The sequence below is a fragment of the Camellia sinensis genome, chromosome 11 (genome assembly GCF_055761805.1).
Source record: "Camellia sinensis isolate YWXY chromosome 11, ASM5576180v1, whole genome shotgun sequence".
Taxonomy (NCBI): domain Eukaryota; kingdom Viridiplantae; phylum Streptophyta; class Magnoliopsida; order Ericales; family Theaceae; genus Camellia; species Camellia sinensis.
Genome location: NC_138971.1, coordinates 172,748,464 through 172,772,622, shown reverse-complemented (window position 1 = coordinate 172,772,622; position 24,159 = coordinate 172,748,464). Strand labels below are relative to the sequence as shown.

General features: G+C 31.9%; 2 protein-coding genes and 1 long non-coding RNA gene across 4 annotated transcripts; 1 reads left to right on the top strand and 2 right to left on the bottom strand.

Moving 5' to 3' along the window:
* The first annotated feature begins 1,275 nt into the window (after positions 1-1,275).
* On the top strand, positions 1,276-11,821 carry LOC114316419 (uncharacterized). 2 transcript variants are annotated; one of them, XM_028263076.2, is made up of 16 exons: positions 1,276-2,151; positions 5,055-5,176; positions 5,283-5,371; positions 5,447-5,482; positions 5,713-5,806; positions 6,378-6,426; positions 6,521-6,621; positions 7,412-7,473; positions 7,646-8,139; positions 8,291-8,378; positions 8,460-8,600; positions 8,925-9,493; positions 9,683-9,821; positions 9,905-9,973; positions 10,066-10,194; positions 11,078-11,821. In XM_028263076.2, the coding sequence occupies exons 1-16, from the start codon at positions 1,937-1,939 to the stop codon at positions 11,189-11,191; spliced, it is 2,511 nt and encodes an 836-aa protein (XP_028118877.2). In that variant the 5' UTR covers positions 1,276-1,936; the 3' UTR covers positions 11,192-11,821. The 2 variants fall into 2 exon arrangements, with proteins under 2 accessions (XP_028118877.2, XP_028118878.2); XM_028263077.2 differs by having other exon boundaries at positions 1,293-2,151; positions 6,384-6,426.
* A 1,312-nt stretch (positions 11,822-13,133) lies between these two features.
* LOC114316417 (reticulon-like protein B2) lies at positions 13,134-15,730 on the bottom strand. The gene is made up of 5 exons (XM_028263073.2): positions 15,012-15,730; positions 14,233-14,413; positions 14,007-14,148; positions 13,727-13,796; positions 13,134-13,639 (listed from the first exon to the last, which is right to left on the bottom strand). Exons 1-5 carry the CDS (start codon positions 15,211-15,213, stop codon positions 13,470-13,472), a joined length of 765 nt encoding a protein of 254 aa, XP_028118874.2. The 5' UTR covers positions 15,214-15,730; the 3' UTR covers positions 13,134-13,469.
* Positions 15,731-20,193: 4,463 nt separating this feature from the next.
* On the bottom strand, positions 20,194-22,773 carry LOC114316418 (uncharacterized). The gene is made up of 2 exons (XR_003648195.2): positions 22,636-22,773; positions 20,194-20,336 (listed from the first exon to the last, which is right to left on the bottom strand). It is a non-coding gene; the product is annotated as an uncharacterized LOC114316418 (long non-coding RNA).
* Positions 22,774-24,159: the final 1,386 nt, after the last annotated feature.

Genomic DNA, 24,159 nt, shown 5'->3' with positions numbered 1-24,159 from the left:
TTTAAAAAAGGCGTAATGCTAGAGACTCCAAATATTTTACTAAAAGTTTTATCAAATATCTTATATATTTCATATGGGTGTGAGACCTATACAATGTGGGTCTTAGATCCCACACCTATAAGACATTTAATAAAATTTTTGATAAAATTTTTAACACTTTCAAACATTTTTGTTAAAAAAGTGTGACAACATTTGTCAACAAGTGCCACTAACTTGAAAGTTTCTCAAAAAAGAAAAGTAGGGCCCACGTACTGAGCCACTGAGCCATCTCTATCATCTAACGCTCTTAAAATATATATTATATTAACCATAATTATAAGTGACTCGAAAATTCATAATTCGTACAGCTTGAAACATTTAAAATGATGCTCTTTTGACATATTAGAGCATCTCTAACGGTGTACCAAATATTTCACTAAATCTGTGTAAAAAATGGGTCATTTCCTTAATTTGATACTTCGCGCTCCAACCGTTCAACATCAAATCCGTTTCATCAAATTTGCGCTGGGCAACCGGTTGGTTGACCGGCCGGTCGACCGGCCGGTCAACCGGTAATGGCAAAAAAATTTTTTTTTTTTTTTTTTTTTACCCGTTTGAACCTTTTTTTTTGGAACTTTTTGAACTTTTGGTGGTCGACCGGGTGGTCAACCGGCCGGTCGACCGGGTGGTCGACCACCTAGGCAATTTTTTTTTTTTTTTTTTTTTTTTGGACTGGTTTGAACCTTTTTATGAACGGTCTGAACTTTCTCCGGAGCGACCGGTTGGTTAACCGGTTGGTCAACCGGATGGTCGACCTGTTCGTCTCATCCCAACGGTTAGGAACAGTGATTTGTTGAAATGCTTCGCCTGCACTCAGTTTGGTACCATTTTTGCTGAATTCTGGATTTGATATCGATTTGGTGAAACCGTTGGAGCGTGAAAAAGTGGGTTTTTCATCAAAATTTAAATCTGATGCTGGGTTTGGTTCACCGTTGGAGATGGTCTTAAGTCACACAAATTTAGGTTATCAAATATTTTTTTTAGATTATCAACAAAAAAAAAAAAAAAAAAATTTCAAACATCACTCCTTTTGAAAAACCAACTCAAAAGAAACTTAGGCGGCTTTGCCAACCGTTATTTTAGTAAATTTTTAACTAAAATATAAAATAAAAAAATTTAATATGTTTGAAGTATCTTTTAAATTTTTATGTAAAGATATGTAAAAAAAAATAAATTTTTTTTTAAATTTTTTAATAAAAATTATAAATTATTCTAATTTTTTAAATAATTTTTTTTGACTAAAATATTATCTTGGCAAACGAGACGTTACTCACACTTCTCACCCTCAAAACACGGAACCGACTCCACACTACCACCACCACCACAACCAAACCACCTCTCCGCCACCGTCTACAGTGGCCGGAGCTCATCACTTCCTCGCCGTGTTTTTAGGACTCTCGATCCGCTTCTTCCGCCTTGCCATATATAGGTCCGAAAACCACTTTTAGAGAGAGAGAGAGAAGAGAGAGAGACCGATTGAAGACGAACGGCGATCCTAGAGAGAGAAAATAAGAACAACAGAATTTCTACATAGAGAGAGAGAGAGTGGCGGTTAAGATCGTTGTGTTTGTTTACATTTTTCTTTCTTCGTCATCGAGAAGTTGTGATTGCGTCAAATATTTGGAGTTTTTAGCTTTTAGTTTTTTTTTCTTTCAAAAAAATTCAAATCAATCTTCGTAGCATTGAGGTTTTGACGTATTTCAATTTCATCGCGATAGTTAGTAGTCAACAGTTACAGCGGTTATTGGTCTTTGAGTTTCGTATCAACCAGTCAATTATGTCGGTTTTGTTCGAGTAAAAACAGAGATAATCAACGAAGTACTTGTCTCTGTTTTGGTGTTTGAATTGAAGTGATAGGTTTAGTTTAGCGTGAGATTTAGAACAAGGTTTGAAGAAAATGGAACAGAAACCGTTTTTGATGTCTGCGTTGGGAGTTGGGATAGGAGTTGGGGTTGGGATTGGTTTGGCTTCAGGGCAGAGTGTGAGCAGTTGGGCTAATTCTGGTTCTTCAAACGCCATTACGCCCGAGAGAATGGAACATGAGATGCTCAAACTTGTTCTTGATGGTAAAGATGGCAAAGTCACCTTCGATGAATTCCCGTATTACCTCAGGTGAATAGAGAATTTCTTCTTATCCTCTACACTCTGTTTCTTCAATTTTATCTAACTTTATTAATTAATTAGGGTCAATTACACCGGTGCTTCTAGTTTGAACGAAATTTTACTTTGGTTTTCATAAATTTTAATTTGAACAATTTAGTTTTTATACTTTCAATTTTACTATAATGTAATCCCTCTCATGCAATGCAATCTTTTAACATTTTGAACGAAACAAAACTAGAGAGACATTGGTGGTCTCTCTAGTTTTATACATGTCTTTTTGGGTTTCATGGATAAACCACATTACAATAAAATTGAAAATGTAGAAATTAAATTATTCAAATCGAAAATTACAACAAAATTAAAAACATAGAAACTAAATTATTCAAATCGAAATTACGGGAGACTGACACTCTGTTTCTTCAACTTTATCGAACTTTATTAGTTATTGGCAGTAATTTTATATTTAAATTTTTGGACAGCTTGGCGATTGAGGAAAATTGATTAGCAATTTTCGGTTTGTTTAGTTTCACTTTTTAGGATTTATTTATTAGAAAATTGATTTTTATTTTTATTTTTTGTGTTTTTTTTTTTCATTTTTACTGATTTTTTAAAATATTTTAAGCAATTTTTTAAATTTTTTTAAAATTAAATACACCTAAAATATACTTTAAAAGAATAATATTTATAAAAAAAAAAAATCTTTAAAAAATTCACTAAATACCAACAATACAAAAAAAAAAAAAAACAAACAAAAAATCAGTACATTTTCATATTTTTATGTATTTATTGATTTTTTACAAATATTTTACTCGAAAAAATTGCTTAAAATTTTAAAAATATTCACTAAATACAAAAAATATGGAAAACAAAAAATTCAATTTCTAGAAAATTAAATGGAGAAAATTGAAACCAAGCACATTGAATCTCTAACTGTTATTGAATGGATGGATAGGGGTGACTGTTATTGGGTAGAAAGTGTATTATTCAAAAAGTAAAAAATGTGATAGCCTTCCAAAAACTTTCATTCAAGTAGGCATCACAGGATCTCAAGAATGAAAGTGGGTGTTTTTCCATGTACGGTTAAGTGCCCACCATATCTGTGATTGTTTTCTGTCCAGTTTTATATTGTGATTTATTTATTTATTTTTATGTTTTTCAGAGACTGGATGATTAGCATCATATAATATTGGAGATATTTTAGGGGCATGCTTATATCACACTTGGAATTCTCTATCTTTCATGTGCATGTTTTTGGGTTACGAACTTGGTTTTCTCACCTACTTCTGATTCACCATTGTCTTCTATTCTACCTATACTTTAATGGAGATATTTGTTTCACATTCCTAATTTAGTACTTGTCACTAGGAGGGCATTGTTCGGTTTCTATATTTCATTATCTGTTAATTTGAGGTCATATCATTTTGTGAGGTCTCAAATTCTGTTATTTATTTTAATGGCTTGGTTGAAAATCGTAAGCATCCTTAATATCAGGCCAACAGGTTCTATTTCCAGTACTGAACTTATTGAACCATGAAACAATGATCTTGATGGTTAAATTTATCATGGTATGGTAAAATGGCAGCATGAATAAACATTTCATTCCTTGTAAAATTATGTCCTCCAAAGCATATAACATGATTATAAATATAGAGTTGCAATGAACATGTCTTCTGGGAAAAATAAAGTCTTATCGATGCAATATTCACCATGAATTGTTACTCATAGTGTCGATGTATATTTTAGAATTATTGTTGGCACCACCGTTGATAAGGTCAACTTAAGGTTAATAAGTGTATTTGAGCAAATGGGTGGGTCCCTAAGTTTTAAGTTCGGTTCACAGTAGAGATTTTGGAACTTATCTTCTAATACATAGAATCTATGACAGAATTGGCATAGGCTTATAACAGTTAGATGGGAGCAGCCTTAGGGTGTTTTTTCAGGAGCTTTTGGATTTGCCTAATTCATTAACATGATGGAAAATAAATTCAATGAAAGTAAGGGGTAACATTAAACATTATTGGCAAGGTTTTAGGCTGGCCTTGAACTTTTATGTTCTTTTTGAAAACCATATGTAGCTGACTTGAACAAGTTTATGATTAAAAAATATCTAAGTTTGTTGAATAGGTTCTTCCTTTGTTTTCCTACAAGAAACTTTGGTGTGGTTGGAGATAGAAGTGCTTTTTCATTCTACATTTCCTTGTCTAAGTAAGAAGATGAACCTGTAAGGGATGTAGGACAGTTTTTATTTTTATTTTTTATATAAATCTTAAGCAAGCCTTCTTCAAAGGAGGTCTATCATTGCTAATGAAGTTACTATATTGTGCCATTCTCTTTAAATATTTGTAGTTTTTTGAGGCATAGATGTTTAATTATCATAAAGGGAAAGAAAATATACATACTTTTTATATCACTAAAATTGTGAGATCAGTTGCAATCCTTAATTGTACATTTTTTAATGTCCACTTAAATTGGTCAATCTAAACTGATAATCCGAGTGAGTGGTATCCGCAATCAATTTGTTGATTTGTTCCATCTCACGTACCATTTACTTAAAGCTGCCACTTGTAGAAATTGATTATTTAGGTATAAATACGCAAAAACAAATATACAAGTTAACATAAGCATTGCATATACTCTTTTTCTTAGTCCTTTGTCGAGTAAATTTGAGTTGTAACTTGTAACCGTTTAAGTGATGGTTGAAATTACACTATTGTTTCAAAGTCATGATCGAGCATCAAGATATCAGTATAAAGTGCACCAGTGTTTAAATAAAGTTACTGAGGAATTGCTGTATCGGAGATAATCTCACTATCGTACTCACAATAATGAATTTTTATATATATATTTTCCTGGAATTGCTCTTCTTATGTTACCTCAAAATTACATCCTTGTTTTTTTTATCATAATGACAGTGAGAAGACAAGGATGTTATTGACAAGTGCTGCCTTTGTCCATTTGAAGAAATCTGACTTTTCTAAGCACACACGGAACCTTCCTCCTGCGAGTCGTTCTATTTTGCTTTCAGGACCTGCTGGTTGGTTATTTGAAATATGTAGTCTGTTTGATCTAGCTTGAGTGTATTTACGTTGTTGTACGTTGTGTCTTCATCAAGCTCAATTACTATGTTTCCCATTTTGAAGAACTTTACCAGCAAATGCTTGCAAAGGCTTTAGCTCATTACTTTGAAGCCAAGTTGCTGCTGTTGGATGTAACTGACTTTTTACTAAAGGTGGGTGCTCAAGGCTGCGGGTTTTTCTTTGGTCTCTGCTTCTGATACTAACATTGGGTTGTTGGTTTTTTACAGATCCAGAACAAATATGGGAGTGCCAACAAAGAAGCTGTGAGTTATCCCAATTTATTCTGAGCATGCAGCTTTTTGTGCTGCAATTGATATCTTGCAACTGAGTCTGCTGGCCTTGATTATAAGGATAGTAATTTGGATTAGAGTTACATCGTGTGTGATTTTGTTTCTGTATTTTCTGTTTTTGCACTCATTGCAGTGTTAGACACACACAAGTCTACTGGAGAGTGAGTTCGTTTCCTTTGCTAACTTCCCATCTTGCTTTACAGATGTTCAAAAGATCCATTTCAGAGACGGCATTAGAGCGAATGTCTGGTTTGTTTGGATCGTTTTCAATTCTTCAACCAAAGGAGGGAAAAAAAGGTAGAATAATACTTGCCCTTATTTTTGGTAATGATGATCATTTTGTATTTGTAGCATGCGTCCCACATTCTAATGACCACTTTATACATGACAAGGATGTGAGCATGCAGTATTCATGTTCTTTCTATGCCATTTAGCAAAAATGATCGGCATTTGTTACAATTGAATAACACTATAAGTTCATTAGATTTATTCTTGGTACATGGTATGCTTCGATACTATTTAGAATCGTTTTTTAATATGTTATTAAATTAAGATAGTAGAGATGCTGTAATGTTTTCCTGTATTTTAAAGTAATTGATATTCCGAATCAATGACTTTATTCAGAGTTGTTTGTATGTCTGTTAGCAAACCATTTGACATAAATTTAGTAGTTCTTTTTAAAAAAAGTTATTTGTGCTTTCTTCCTGCCTTACAGGATATGTTCTGGTGACTTTAGATTCTAGGAGGGAGAAGTCTAGTTCTGCCCAAAACTGCAATGGATTTTTAAGGAAAATTGATTTTCTTGTTTATTGTGTCAGTGGTTTCATATAATGCATTGTTGACATCATTGAAGTGGGCTCTTCTTTAGTTACAGGCACATTGCGTAGGCAAAGCAGTGGGGAAGAAGTTGGATCAAGGTATGGCTTGTATGTAGAAAAAGATGCAAATGTGGTCATTACCTGTTTGGTTGTTTAATATTCCTTCTATTTTGTCTTCTGCTTTCATTTGCAGGGGAACAGAATGTTCTTCCAATCCTTCAAAGCTTCGTCGAAATGCTTCTGCTGCAGCTAATATGAATAACCTTGCTTCCCAATCCTCTTCCGCAAATCCAGGTTCTTTTGGAGTATTTTATTTTCAAAGAGTATATGATTTATAGTAGTCCTATTTAGTGTTAAGCATGAATAAAATATTTTAGCTACTTATTGGTGTTAACAGATCTAATCGAATATTTTTTTAAATATGTTGTAATTGAAATACCCCACATAATTCACATGGGTGGAGGAGGAAAGTAGCATTATTCTTATTCGGCCCTTCTACCTGATTATTTTTAGGTTCACCTAAAAAAGTATCAGAATCATGCCACATTGATCTACACATCTTTGTCTCCAAATTGACCCAAATAGAAATACTCAAAAATTGTCTTTTATCTCTAAGAAAGCTACTAGTTTTTTATTTTTATTTTTTATGTCCAACAAATTAGGAATGAACTATTATTGGAGAGCCATTTGGACTCCTAACAAAAACTTAATGAACCCTTCTACCAGCTAAAAAGTTTATTGGACTAGTTGTGGTAGAATCCTCCTATATGCAAAAAACCTATGAAGGAAACCTCTGGCATACGAGGAAGCGACGTGTTCTTTTTGTTGAAAGTGAGAACTTCAACATTTTATCATTGAGTTGGTAACAGGACTTTGTAGTTGGTGATTCTGTTCAGAAAAAATATTTAATAACCGTATCTTATGCAGTATGAAGTAATTCAAGTGTCTCATTCATATTTTAACAGTTTAATCAATAATGGACTTCGGGCTGATGAAGCAGTTCATGTAGGAGCATATTGCCTGAAATCATCTAACAACCCAGCTCTTGCAGTATCTAATTCTTACTAATATTTCTGATTTGTAGTTCCTCTCAAGCGCAGAAGCAGCTCTTTTGATGAGAAGCTTCTTGTACAGACACTTTACAAGGTATTGTCTGCCAGACAAATCAATCCCATAGTTTTTGGCGGATTAAGGGTTATATGCTTTTTCCGTTTAAATGTATTTTGACTTTATATAAATGTTTAGCTGATTATGTGGCATGATTTCTGTGTTATTGATGGTCTGACATGGCTGACACGATTTTTGATTTCATTGACAGGTCCTGTTTTCAATATCAAAAACCAATCCCATTGTGCTCTATCTTAGGGATATTGAGAAGCTCCTCTTTAGGTCACAAAGGATATATAACTTGTTTCAAAAAATGTTGAACAAACTGTCAGGACCAGTGCTGATCCTTGGTTCACGAGTTGTGCATGGGAACGACTATGGACAAGTGGATGAGAGGCTTACTGCTCTGTTCCCTTACAATATTGAAATCAGGGAACCCGAAGACGAAACACATCTTGTCAGCTGGAAGTCTCAACTTGAGGAGGATATGAAGATGATCCAATATCAGGATAACAAAAACCACATTATTGAAGTACTTGCAGCTAATGACCTTGACTGTGATGATCTGGGTTCAATCTGTGCAGCAGACACGATGGTTCTTGGTAACTATATAGAAGAAATTGTAGTATCTGCAGTCTCTTATCATTTGATGAATAACAAGGATCCTGAATACAGACACGGAAAGCTAGTTATTTCATCCTCAAGGTTAGATTAGTATATTATTTATCAAAAAAAGGTTAGATTAGTATATTAATTGGAGGCTAGTTATTTCATCCGCAAGGTTAGATTAGTATATATATTGGCGGTTTCCTTACCATTCAAGCCTTGTTAACTTACTTTGTTGGTCATGGAACAGTTTGTCCCATGGTTTGAGCATATTCCAGGAAGGCAAGTCTTCTGGCAAGGATACTTTAAAGCTGGAAGCGCAGACTGAACCTTCTATGGTTGTGTATATGTTTTTTCAATAATCTGATAGTATGGAATGTGAAGAGTATTTTCTTGATGTCCTCTTTTTGTTGTCCTAGGATGCACCAAGGGATGAGGCTGTTGCTGTGAAGCCAGAAACAAAAGTAGGAAGCACAGTCCCTGAGGCATCAGCTTTAACAGAGGCATCAGCTTCAACAGTGAAGGATGCTGGCAACTCAGCGCCAGCATCGAAAGCTCTGGTGAGTTAGATTTATTATTTCATTTCTGAGATTTCTTTGTTAGGATTTACTTATTCTCTACCATTGGTTCTACAAGTGGCTATGTATATATGCCTGCACCTGCACCTCTGCATTCCATGTTAAAATTGCGTATACTTTTTGAGTATTTAATTAATCAACTGAAGAATCACTGGCATTCTTTCAGGTATATAATATATAGACATGTAGATCGATTTTTTTTAGTTTTGTAAACTTAACATGAAGTTTATGATGACCATCCGTCTCTGTAGTGTTTATTCTTCTCCTGTTCCCTTCTTTTCTCATCGTGGTGTTTGCTTATGCCAGGAGATTCCTCCTGACAATGAATTTGAGAAGCGCATAAGGCCAGAAGTCATACCAGCTAGTGAGATCGGTGTGACATTCAAAGATATTGGTGCTTTGGATGATATTAAGGAATCTCTCCAAGAACTAGTGATGCTACCTCTTCGAAGACCAGACCTATTCAAGGGAGGCCTTTTAAAGCCATGCAGAGGAATATTGCTATTTGGGCCTCCTGGCACTGGGAAGACAATGTTGGCAAAGGCCATTGCCAACGAGGCCGGAGCAAGTTTCATTAACGTGTCTATGTCTACTATCACTTCAAAATGGTTTGGTGAAGATGAGAAGAATGTTCGAGCCCTGTTTACTCTTGCAGCTAAGGTATCCCCTACTATTATTTTCGTGGATGAGGTCGATAGCATGCTTGGGCAACGTTCAAGAGCAGGAGAGCATGAAGCTATGCGAAAGATAAAGAACGAGTTCATGACTCATTGGGATGGACTCTTGACAAAACAGGGTGAAAAGATTCTTGTTCTTGCCGCAACTAATAGGCCATTTGATCTTGATGAAGCAATTATTAGACGTTTTGAGAGAAGGTGCTTTGTTCATAACTTGAATTTTTCTTAAACGAACGTAGGTACACTTGGAATTGTGGTTGCATCTATTGGATATGGAAGATATCATCAAACTCTTGAGTTATTTCCCAAGTAACCAAGGAATAGAAATCAAAATAGATCTAATTTCCCTTTTTGTTTATTTGTATTGATGCTCGTTTTGATCAACAGAATCATGGTTGGCCTACCATCTCCCGACAATAGAGAGAAGATTTTGAGAACCCTTTTGGCAAAAGAAAAAGTTGATGAAGCACTAGATATTAAGGAGCTAGCAAATCTGACAGAAGGATATAGTGGAAGTGATCTGAAGGTTATATGTTTTCGATTATGTCATTATTACTGTTTAGATCCGTGCTAAGCCGATTTTGACCAGGACACTGTTGTTATGAACAGAATTTTTGCACAACAGCTGCTTACAGGCCTGTTAGGGAATTAATTCGACAGGAGAGGCTAAAGGATCTAGTAAGGATATCATCTTTAATCAGTTTCACTATCTGCCTTTATTTTCCTGTCCATTTGGTTTTTTGCTCAAGTGATTAACGATCTGTTAACAGGAGAGAAAGAAGAGAGCTGAGGAAGGACAGGATTTGAAAGATGCTGCAGGCACAGAAGATGATAAAGAAGAAAGAGTAATCACAATCAGGTCATTGAACATTGAAGACTTTAGGGAAGCAAAATATCAGGTAAATTGCTCACTTTCTGTTTTTCTTGGCGAACCTTTTTCATAAAACATGAGTGGTGAGTTTCTTCTTCCAGCAGTTGCTTCTCATTTTCAAAATTTATTTATAGACATCCTTTCAGTCTTATTTGTTCTAGTGGTGAATTTTCAATTACGCCTCTTAAATCTTAATGTCCTCTTATCTTGCCTTTTCTCTTTTCAACAAAATTTCTTCAATTTGCCACTTTAAATTTCCAAACCAAACCAAACCAAGCCAAGCCTTAAGTCCCATCACTTTAAATTTCCATTTTGCTAAAAAAAATTCTTATAAATTTTATATTATTTCTTTCTCTTCTCTCTCACTTCTTTACCCCTCTCTATTTCTTTTTCTGTGTCTGCATTTTGATGTAATTCCATACTCATCTTTTATGGTGGCATCTAATTGCATTTTAAATTTTGATGATTATCTTGCTCAAAAACGAAATAGAAAATCAAATTAATAATAAAAAATTTAAAAACCAAAAAATCCTCGACCATTACCACACAATTTTGGATTCACGCTAATCTTGAATTCTCCTGCAACTAAATGAAAATTAGGTCTAGTTAGATTGTAATAAATCGTGCTAAGGTTTCAACTCAATGTTGCATTCTAAGCCAAAATCCTGACTCTGCCATTGGTCGACATGTTTGGTTTTCTATTGGAGCATTCTTGAATTGTTTTTATTCTGGATTCCAATTTCTCGATTTTTTAATGTAGTTTTTTTCCGGACTTATTAAGGAACCAACCTTATCTTGGATGGAGGTGTCATAAACTTATATTCCCACGGTTGCTATATACTGAGAGTTAGGAGAATTTTTTTGTTCTTGCTTTTGCTGATGCACAATACATTGCCTGAATTGTGTTGCAGGTTGCTGCAAGCTTTGCATCTGAGGGATCTGTAATGAATGAACTGAAACAATGGAATGATTTGTACGGAGAAGGTGGCTCAAGGAAGAAGGAACAGTTAACTTACTTCCTATAGGAACAGTTCCTATGACAGTATTGAAAGCAATCAACACAATTGGCACTTGCCCCCTCTATTTTTACAAACTATTAGAGGGGAAGAAAAATGAAGAAAAGAGAGAGAATGAAAAGGAGAGAAAAAGAGGAGATTGCTTTATCATTTTTGTTTTTGTTTTTGTTTTTGTTTTTGCCGTGAACTAAAGGTCTCAAGTCGATGGAAAACGTCAAAACAGTAGGCTTCTTAGTAGTAAAACTAGGAGTTGAGAACTGTATAACATATTACTATACTACGTTATTGGGGAGATGTCTTACTGATCTTCAAACCATGTTGTTGTGTTGTAAAACCAAATAGACTAAGGTCACCTAGTTTGTCAATGTCGAGTGTATGTTCCATTGTCTTCAGAATTCATTAGAATAATAAGCATTATTGTTCTAAAGCCGTGAGGAAAAGACAAAGCATAGTGGTTGAACTGCTTCCTTACTAGCCGTAAAGTTTGGGTTCGAGTTCTTTTCCTATTCTCCTTTCTTGTATTGAAAGTTTCCTAGATATTTCTGTCCCCGTCAGTGTGTTCCTCTACCGACATGTGGTTGATTTGTGTAATATCTCCTCTGATCATTTCAGTCCACTGGAAATTTATCTTGCATTCAATGTGCTACGCTTTCACATATGTTAGAGCTACCCATTCCCGGACCAAGGGGTTCACAGCAGCAATCTGTGGTGCCTCCGTGGAGGCTTTTTATGAGTCTTTTTCGATGATCCAAACCGTTCATATTATAAAATTCGTTGAATAGGTCATTCATGTAAAAAATCAAATTGATTGAAAATATATAACCTTTAAAACAAGAATACTTTTGTTTTTCAAAAAATAAACATTTAACATTATTTTCATAATGTTTGTAAAACAATTTGAATCTAATTATAAGGTTGCAAATTTCTGATTAATTTAATTTTTTATATATATGATATATTCAACGAATCTTATAATATGTACAGTTAAAGACTTAAAAAAAAATCCACCAAAGCACCATAGTGCCACAACCACCACAGGCTTTTTGAACCCTTCGCGAACCCTGTCGCTCTCAACCGCGGTCCAAAGATAGCACCAATCCTATAGAATAGTTTTTTCTAAAGTAAACGTAGGCAATATTACTTTCTAACTTAAAAGTCAAAAAATCATTAAAAAATCAAAAAATCAATAACATATATTAAAAAATTAAAAATTTCTCTTTGTTTTTTGCACATTTTTTTTAAAAAATCAAAAAATTATCCCAAACATACTAAATTTTTTACATCATATTTTAACCAAAAAATCAAAAAATTACCAAAAAACCTATTCCCAAACAAGGCCTTAGAGGGATATATTGTATGGCTCAAAACTAAATCTCAACCACATGTGCGCGTTTGGAAAGTTACTATTTTAATAGGCTATTTTAATTTCTAATTATTTTAAGAGACTAAAATTGTTATTTTTGAAAAGATAATTAAATTTTTTTATAGTTAGATATGACATTTGTGAGAAAGAAAGTGAAATAATTATAAATATAATGTGACATTTTGTCTTATTGGCTACTTTAATCTATTTCGTCTTCCAATGCTATTTTAGCCAAAAAAAACCTAAAAAAAACTTCATCTCAAACACCCCCCGTCTAGAAAAAATCACTCCAGAAGATCTATGCTCGTCTAGCAGTAGATCCATCACATTAGATAAAACTCACCATTATAAAACAACCTGAATGGCATAAGATGGAATTACAGGACCCCACACCAAAGAGAGAAGCGAGGAAATTTTTTTTTGCACCTAGTAGGGAATTTTATTGTGTACTGTTATAGATTAAAATTTCCAAGCTGATATGATTTGTACCACTGAATCCCAACTTCCAAAGTGTAACTCTTAGAAATAATAACTACTAACAAACAATAACATCCACCATGCAAAATTCATTGAATGTCTTGCAAGATCTTTAAAGCAAATAAAAAAAATTCATATCTAAAACATCGAAGGAACCAAAATCATTGTTAAAACCGAATGTGCAATGCACTAACTGACATAAGATATAATATAGTAACTTCAGCACCAGATCTCACTCAAAGCAGGAAATAAACAGAAAATTAGAAAATGCTGCCCACAATCCTAGCAAATGCAAGTACATAAAACTATCCATGTTCATCCATAATTTTGAACCCAAAACCCTAAAAAGACAGATTTTAAAAACAGGGTTTGAGCCAATAATGGATAAAAATTCACAACACCTTGACAAAACACAACTACCAAACTACCTGGGGCCACCCTAAGCTCTTAAGCATTCTTCTTGCCTTTCAATGGCCCTCTTGGGATCTTACTCAAAACCTTGGCATCAAAGACTGCATACTGCTTCTTGATCTCAATCATTGCCTTCTCAGCGAAGGCGTCCACCTGATCCTCATATTTCTCGTACATCACAGGCACGGTGTGGAGCACAACAAATGCTGTCACCAAAATCATGAGTTTTTTATGAATAACCAAGTATGAATAACCAAGTAAATATGTCAACTAACATTGTAGTGACTGATTACCAATGTAAAACAAAGTCAAGAAGTTGCAGTAGCTCCCAACAAGTGACAAGACCCATAAGCCAGCAATCACCTGATAAATAACAGAACCATACCCCATCAAAATGGTCAACCTAAAATAAATTTGAAAACTGCATGCAATATAGATTACAAATTTAAAGTGAAAAATCCAGAATTTGCAAACTCGAACATCTCTCCCATACTAATAGATCAACATACTAAATATGTTAGTTGACTGCAAAATCACAACTCTAACTCAAGTAGAAGAAAGAAATCAACATACAGATAGAAACATTTTGAGGTCTTTTCCCGCAGCAATTTCCCTTAGAACTGCAAAAGCCTGATTGATTTCAATCCTGAGGGCAGAGGCAAACTCCAGAACTGGCTCCTTAGGAATGTGAACTTCAGGAATATGGGGAGTTGACCTGAAAACGGAACAAACCCAGTTAAGTTTCCAATAGATTTACACAAGGGAAAGAAAGATTATATGCCTATTTTGGAAATCTTACTTGTTGATGAAGGTGCTAGCATTAGACCACAAGAACAATACAGCCAGCGCTAGTATCAAGGCATGGCAAACTAAAGTGAGCAAATGGTATTCAAGCAACTCAAACAGAACCCAGATAGCGGTGGCCACACCCAGGGCTCCAGCAGATATCTTCTTGTTCCTCCACAGAAACACATCAGCAGCTGCACCAAAACATCAAAACGGTGTGCGCAAATTTTAAAGAGAAAGAAAGAGTTCATTCTTAATGGATTTAGAAACTTTAAAATCCTGGTAAATCAATATGATTGATACATATTTCCATTATCTACGGTGATATCTCTTATTATAATCAACTAGTCTCAACTTTAGAAAAAGGTGTGGAACTACAACAATTTTATCAAGCAAAAAAGTAGAACTTTTGCAGAACCAATCCCATCAAAACCACTAACAATCATAAATAATAATTTACTTTGAACTCCTAAAATAACAATTAACCAATTTACGCCTCCGATCTATAAAAAAAAAACAGATCTAGATCCGCTCATACATCCACACAAAAACAGAAAATGTTCAGACATTTCATAACATACAATCAACAATTAGGGTTTAATTGAAACCAAGCCACTAATTTGACAATCCTAGATCCATTAAGTACAGGAATATAGAGATAACTATTTATGAGAGAAATTTCCGATGAACGAAAATCAAATTGCTAGGGTTTAGCACATATTCATGCCCTAATTTTTCATTCTATTTACGAAACTAAATTAAATCCACAAAAAAAAGGAGAAATGAATTTACGTTTTCCGCCGCCGAGGACCTTATGGAGAGGCTTCTCTCTTCCGAAGAGCCGGTAAACCTTCGACTTCAACGGCGACGTAGACGGAGACGATTTCTTGTCGTCGTCTGAGTCTGACGATGAGGACGACGATGAGTCGCCGTGAAGCTTTTCGGTTATCTTGTCCATCATCGATTCCACCTTCGACTCTTCGTGATCCGCCATCACTCTCTCTCTCTCTAACCTCTCTGGATCGAAACCCTAACACGAACGTTTGTTTGAAAAGAAGTGAAACCGATACACAGATATAAACCCCACTTTCTCTTTCTGTCCCTGGTATGTATGTATCTATACACTCGCCAGTCCGAGATCAGACTGAAGCACGCTGCTGGGCTTGTGGGCTCACTTGGTTTTGTTTGGATAATTTAAACAGTATAATATGTAAAATTATTTTATTCTGTAATAAATTATATTAATTAGATATTAATAATTACTTAATTAAATTATATTTTTATTAACAGTAATATATGATTTTAAAAATAAATTATTAATAAAAATTAAATGTGATCAAGTAATTATTGATATCTAATCAATATAATTTTTTATATAAATAAAATATTTGAAGAGCATTTATATTCGATGATTCAAATTATCGAAACAAAATTTATAATGGGCGGCATGAACCTGAACAGTACGATTCAGTCTACACGGTGGATGGAGAGAATCTGTTTCCATATGCATTAATAGGGTTTTGTAACAGCTCAGGTTGATTTTTTATTTGCTTGGGCTGTGTGTGTGACGAGATGAATGATCTATCAGATTCAATCTCAGCCGTTGAAATGAATGAGGCCAATCCCGAGCCTTTTATTTTGATGACACTAGGGATGGCCACTTCTAAAAATGGCCTCCAACTCGAGGGTAGTTTGAAATTCTTGCAATTTGAGATAGGCTAGTCTATTTACACCCGATTAAATTCGAGTCTGAGCCCAAATCGAAATCTTAAGCTTGAATTTGGACCATCATTTTAAAACCTTGCCCCTTCAAGGGCCGATCTGATACTAGTCTATCTAAAATTCGGTGTTGTTTTTAGTAAAAATAAATAAAATTTTGATAGGAAAAAAAAATGTTAAGGCCTCCTAAGCTTCGAGTGGAGGCCTTACCTACCGGTCCGTTCAAGGCCCGAATATCCCTTAGGTCTGGGCTTGGGGTTGAGTTTGGACCTAATTTTCTGACTCGTGACCTGAGCCAACTCGGCCCGAATTTTGGCATGAGCCCATACAGCCTGATATGGGCCAGGTCGGACCTAATTTACAACCCTAATGTCTTCTCATGCCTTATCGAGGTCGAAATGCATTGATATATTGAATTGGTGACGGGAGTAAATTAAAATAAAATTATTACTAATAAAAATTATAAATTATATAATATATTATAGATGATATATAATTAATTAAAGTAAAAAAACCGTAAGATGTAAAAGAAATGAGTGAAAATGAATAATAAATATAATATTTTGTAGTTTAAATAAAAAATATTATATTACATTATATATATATATATATATATATTTAATATCTATCTATCTATGTAGGTGTTTGGGAAGTGAGTTTTTTTGTAGATTTTTTTAGTTGTAAGATATTATTTGAGAATTTTTTTTTTGTGTTTGGAAAGATAGTTGGGTTTTTTTGTGATTGGATGTGATATTTGTAAGAGAAAAAATGAAATGATTATGAGGTTTGATGTGATATTTTATTTAGATTTGTTTTTTTGATTTTGTAACCAATTTGTCTTTTAGTGAAAAAAACAAAAATCTCCTTTCCAAACAACGCTATCTATACTATACTATACATATATATATATATATATATATATATCTATAAGCAGGAAATGTAATAGAGTATGAAAATTCTCCAAATCTTTAATATTAAATTCTTATGAATTATCTCTCTTACGTGTCACTTCTCAAGTCTCTCATTTAACTTTTTTTTTTAAAATTTTTTTTAACCATTTGTCAATTATCTAAATCTCAAAAACCAAACGGATTATATATATTTAGATAAAATGATAAATATTTAGATAGGAACAACAAAGAGGTAAAGATAAAAATATAAAAACAAAAAAATAAAAAAGATAACTATTCAAATTTCAACCACAAAAAATAATATAAAGAGTCAAATAAAAGATTAAACAAAAAACTAAATAAAAAATAGAAGGATTATATATATTTAAATAAAATGATAAATATTTAGATATAACCAACAAAGAGGTAAAGATAAAAATAAAAAAATAAAAAAAATAAATGTTCGAATTTTAACCACAAAAATAATATAAAGAGTCAAATAAAAGATTAAAAAAAAACTAAATAAAAAATATTACGAGTCAATTAATTTTAAAAATAAAAAGTTAACTATTTATATATGAACAATTAAAAAATATTTAAATAAAAAAATATTACGAGTCAAATAATTATTAAAATAAAAAGGTAATTATTTATATATGAATAACAAAAAAATAGAGATGAAAAAATATACAAAAATAAAAATATAACTATTTAGATTTGAACCGCAAAATGAAAATTTAAATAAAAGATAATAAAATATTTAAATAAAAAAAGATTAAAATTGGCATATAAATATCCCAAAAAGATAATACTTTTTTTAACGATCTATATTTATCTTTTATTAGTTTGTTATAGAATTTCCATATATTTCAGTTTAATCTTTTTAAAATTTATCTTCAAGTTGAATTTAATATTTTATTTTTTAAAATCATTAATTAATTATACATACAAATTTTAAATATGATAAAATTCCATATATATCTTTTGTTTAAGCATAACATTTAAATAAAAAAAATATTACGAGTCAAGTAATTTTTAAAATAAAAAGGTAATTATTTATATATGAACAACAAAAAAAATAGTAATGAAAGAATATACAAAAACAAAAATATAATTATTTAAATTTGAACTACAAAATGAAAATTTAAATAAAATATAACAAAATATTTAAATAAATAAAAAAAAAGAGAAAAGATTGAGATTGGAATATAAATATCCCAAAAAGATAATAATTTTTTTAAAGATCTATATTTATCTTTTGTTAGTTTGTTATAGAATTCTATATAGTTTAGTTTAATCTTTTTAAAGTTTATCTTCAACTTGAATTTAGGGCAAGTTTGGGAAGATGCAAAAAAGCCAAAAAGTCAAAAAGTTACTCAAAAAGCTAAAAAGTTAATACTATTCACCAAAAGTCAACAATTACGGCTGCACAACTCCCAATTCAAATTTTTCCCTACAAATCAATTTTTACAATTTTTTATTACACATTTTTCAATAAAAAGTCAAAAAGTTAACCCAAACATCCATATTTTCAACTTCAATTTTTTAGTCCAAAAAGACAAAAAGTGCACTTTTTTAGTCTTCCCAAACTTGGCCTTAATATTTTATTTTTTAAAATCATCAATTAATTATTCATAAAAATTTTAAACATGATAAAATTCTATATATATCTTTTGTTTAAACATAATCTTTTCAATATAAAAACAAGTTCATGCAAAAGAAACCATGAACAAAAGATTAGGGGAAAAAATCAAAGAGCTATTTCTAATCCCTTTTCAGTGTCTAAAAATCTTAAATATTTGCTTTGCATTTGAAATGTGTACTTGCATGAGTTTTTGCATTTGTGAGAAAGTGAGTTTATATAAAAAGATATTATTATTTTATTTAAAAAAAATTTTTGCTACAATTTGTGTTTTTCCTTATTTCTTTCTTTTTGTTAATAATGTATCATTTAATTGAAATTTTTTTTTTAAATTTTTATAAAAGTGCTACTATTATCAATTTGTAACTCTCTCACTTATTAATTATTTGTGTTTAATTTTTTTTGGTGCAGATATTAGATTGAAAATGAAGAACACATCAAAATTTATTGGATATGAGCTTATACTTTAAATGTATTCATCAGTTGATTTTTTATTGTTAATTATCCTGTTGAAATAACTCATGATTAAATTTATTTTTAGGAACTCATTTCCTTTAAGAAGTAAACCACAAATTTGTCAATTTTTTTTTTTTTTAATTTAAGATTCAGGGTTTGAGCAAATAGAATATAGGGGGATGCACCAATAAATCCCAAATTAATAACTTATACACTGTTTAGTCCTAAAAGTTTTCTTATAGACTGAAAGGTCCCATTATAATGTTTCAAACATCAGATTAATGTTTCAAACATCAGATTTCGAACATCAGATTAATGTTTCGAACATTAGATTTCGAACATCAGATTAATGTTTCAAACATTAGATTGATGTGCAAATGGGACTAAATGGAGCACAAGAAAACTTTTAGGACTAAATGGTTCAACTTTTCAGAAATTAAGACTTATGGGTAAATTTTCCTAGAATATATCTCATATTAAAAATGCTTATTTTTTTGAATAATTTAAATATTTGTATTTTTTATGTTTGTCAATTCAAGTTTAATGCATTTCCAAACTTTTTTTTTTTTAATCATTCCAAACCTATTTGTGTTTAATGAATCAATATAAATAAAAAACAAATAGCATGTAAAAAAAATTTAACCATATAATGAGAATTAAAATTAATTTTATTTTAATTTATTATATTATATGAGATGATTAATGTAATATCTACTATTGATTAAACAAAATTAATTTTACTTTTATTTAATATATTAGTCATTTTGATTAATTATAATATGCCTTTGTTACTCTACTTTTGATTGTCTGAAGTAATTCTTAGATAAATTAACTATTATATATGTGATGATTTACTTAATGTATGATAGTTTTTAAAAAAATTCAATAATGTGAAATATTAACATTTTTTAATGATGTGAAGTAAGATTTATATACATAAACTAAATAAAATATTAAGAAATACAATTAAATAGTAATTTTTTTTTTTAATAATTATTAACTTTTTAAAATCTCGTGCATTGCAGGTGACCATGAGTATAAATCAATTGAGATGGGAGAAGAAGGGGGCAGAATTATCCTGAATATTGTTAAAATTATTTCATAAGTAGGTACAACGTGTAGCCTGATTAATGGTGTCTTGTAATTTATTTATATTTAAATAAAAAAAATTAGATTTATTATTAAACAATTTACCCATCATTTTTGTAGAATTTTAGATCATATATAAATATGTAATGCCTTGAATGATACACAAAAATACATGTTATTATGAAAATTCGGGATAATTACTTCAAATAGTAATATTACAAACTTAAACTTAACTACTCAGAAATTATTTAAAATTATCATTTTTTGATTCAGATTTATTTCACATTACATAAATTTAATTTCCACCACATAATTGACCACCTAAAAAAATTTAAATGAATATGTCAGAATTATGGACTTATTGTACTTCAAATATATACTTGCGTTTGCATCTCCCATTTGCTAAAATGAATAGTTAAAAAGCGCAACTTGAAGATTAGAGACTTTTCCTGATAGATGAACATTTTCTTACCATTATTAGATGTCTTGCCTGAATTTAAGCCGTATCACGGCAGCAAAGGTAATTTTTCTTTCAAAAATCTTGGTGTCTCAAATTGAACTGTCTCGAATGGCTTGATTTGTGTTCACTGGTTGACTAGCCGGACGACCACCCGAACGGCCTGGTAAAACACTTATCTATCACAGTTGTCACCTTGTCGACTGCGACTGTCAGCTTTTTTGCTAGACGATCGGCCGGATGATCGGCAAAACAAAATTCGAACCATTCGAGATAAGTTCAAATTCAAAATACGTAATATTGCTGTTTTTCTTTTTCAAATAACTTTTTATCAATAGTAATATATATTCTTTTAACTATCAATTGCATTCTTCAATATTTTCAATTTTAATTAATTGCTTTTATATATTGGGTTTCAAAATATAAATATAAAATGAAGTATGAATCCAAAATAATACCCAAAAGAAAACAACAAGTGAGAAATTATTTTTCATGAAGTAAGTTGTAGTGGCACTTTAAATCAATAACAGTTCGTCCAAATAATGATACTCACTGTTTTTATGTTAAAATTTTAAGAGACAATACGCAAGGTGTTAATCATTCAATGAAATGAAACATTACTCTAAGAACAATAAATAATTTTTCATAAAAAACTATTACCAAACATCTAGCCACGCATGTGCGTATGTGTTATAGGACCGTATTACGCTATTTAGGTTAGTCATACTATTGGTATGTTTTTTTTAATTTGGTTTGAACATACATTTGGTATGGTAGGGCTTCTATCTCTATATAAAAGTGCTTACCTGAAAAGCCTTGGCTTAAGAAATTTGGAGATCTGTGCGACGCCATGTCTATAGACTGTCTGTGTGACTTTAGTAACTATTTTTTAAAAAAAGTTATTTATTATCTGTTTAATTTAGTAGGACTTAAAATAAAGTTTTATAATATATTTTTTGAAAAAATTCACAAAAAATTTAAGATTAAAAAAAAAAACCTACTAAAAAAGCAACTAGTGTTTAAAAAAAGAAATTATTTGGTGATTCTGAAACATGGCCAAGTGGTGTACCTAGAATATATTAATTGGTAGAGGAGTAGAATCTATGATTTTGTGTTAAGTTATAGAGAAACAACAAAAGTCCTGACATTTAGTGATTAGTAGGGTGCATTGTTTGGAAGAGTTAGTAGGTAGACAAACTCTCAGCTAATAGATCACGACTCTGGAGAAGAATATCACTTGCTCTTGCACAAGTCAAGACCAAACTCACTTACCTAATCCTAGCAAGTACTAAGCCTATGGTATGGCTTGAAAATTGAATTGGATACAAGATTAATTCAATTTAGTACAAAAATCACATGGCTTGAACATTGAATTGGATACAATATTAATTTAATTTCGAATTAAAACGTTCCAATAGATTATGTGTTACCAAACACAACAAATTAACAAAAGTTCAAAACATGGGTTAAGAAATCCATTTCTTTTCTTGTTCTTTTTTTTATTTATTTTACCCCCATATTTAATCTATTTAAAACTATTGAAATGGGAAGGGACTGGATATCTTGACCAAGTGGTTGACGGAGGGACCCGAATTAATGCCATATTAATGCTAATTATCTTCTAGACAAACCATGACAATTTTATTTTTTAATGTTGGTATGTTAACAAATCATTGTTTAACACTGAATCAAAAATAATTGGGTAATTCTAGAAGAGTCAAGATCATTCAGTTGTATCTTTGTTTCTAACGAGGCTACATCTGTCCTACAATATATTTTCAAGTCCATGGGAAGTATATCGAACTCACATTACAAGAAATTTTATGCAAATGATTTCATACAAATATTGAATTATTCAGTAGATGGATGGAGGCGACACGACATGACTGGCCTTGTTTGGTTGGGTGAAAAACAAGTTTGGTTTTGTTGTTCAAAAGTATTACGTACAAGTGTCACAATGTCGCGTATTGAATAATTTTTAAAGGGTCATAGAAAGCTAAGAAAGCTAATCAATCATTTTTTTTTTCCAGAATTAAAACAAGTCATTTCTAAATGATCTGCACTGTATTATGCATATGAAAAGTATGGTTTCTAATAAATTGATGGAGAGAAAAGAAAGAATCAATTAAACTAGGTTCTCAATCAAAGACAAAGTTATCAAACCTCAATGCCCTCTGGCCATCCAAACTCAAAGTGATGCACTGAAGGAACTTTCACCTCTTGCCGTGCCGAACAATGAATGCACAAGTCACTAGGCATGTTTGGTGCAGCTTATTCAAACTTGAAAGCTGATAATTTATAAGCAGAATTTACACCCTACACCGGTTTTAGAGGATATTAAGTTTTTTTCAATGCAAGTTATTTTTACTGTATAATCAGTAAGCAAAAGGTACAACAGAATTTCAAATAAAAGTCATAACTAGCATATTTAAGCTGTAGCAACAACACCATCATCAAATGCAAATATGTGCACCCCACCACCTATTCCATCACCAGGATGTGCCTACCAGACAACCAAAAGTGCATCTTTTTTTCTTATGGACCCATACAAGTTCTTCTAAACAAACCCAACAAAAAGGAAAGTGAAGACAAACAACTTAATGATAATAACAATAATGCATTGGAACATTAACACTAGATCTGAATCTCACAATTCTGTCCTTAAAAGATTCTTTTTTAAGTTGAAAACTTTCCCAATTCATTTGGATTATCCTACATTCGGATTTTAAGTATCAGAAGCACTCATTGTAAGTGTCTACCAAATCATTTACAACAACAAAATCGATGGTGGATCTAGAGTAATGCATATAGAATCAACTATTATTTCAAGCCCAAAAAGTTCCAGTTGGAGTAAGAGTATTTTTTATATTTTCACACTTGTGACCTATTGTTCTAATTTCTATGCATATGTAATTAAGGGGGCAGTTATCTCTATATCTTTTGTGTAACCTTTCTAATCATAGTGGAATGATAATGGCCATGGACGTAGGCCCTATTTTTGGGGTAAATCAAATAAATCTTGTGTTCTTTGTGTGTGGGTGAGTGATTTACAATTCTCATGTGTTTGTTCCTCTCTATTTCCATGTCTTCAGAGTACAGGTTTTTTTTTTTCCCCCTCTCTTTTAGAGGTGAGTATAGTGTCGTTACCCATCTGACAGTGACTCATTGACCCATATTGGGTGCCGTTGCCATTTACTTATAAAGACCAGTGTACATAAAGGTGAGTTTGAACTTGGATGTATATAGCCCTTCAGCCTCACATCCATCCCTTTGGTCTCATGATCAAAGGAACAAAGAGATTGGCCAAATTGATATGGACTTTGAGTAACAAAATCAGATAATTAGATAAATATAAAATTGGAAACGAAATCGCAGGGGCAAAACATATGCAGAAAAACATGGAAGGTCTCTAGCCCTCATAGGCACGCATGGTATCCTTCTACGTTACACACACGCTCAGGTATGAGCATCGGGTGCGGATGTGAGTCTAGGCGTTGGACCTTCCTCAACCCTTAATATTACCATACAAGGATATCTATCCAAAAATTAAATACGAGTGTGTCTAGAACATTTAAATATATTGTATAGTATTCTACCATAAGGTGATCTCAGTATTTAAAATTTCAATCCCCCATTCATGTGAGAGGCTAAATTTTTTATTTTTTATTTTTTTACTTTCAAATTTGA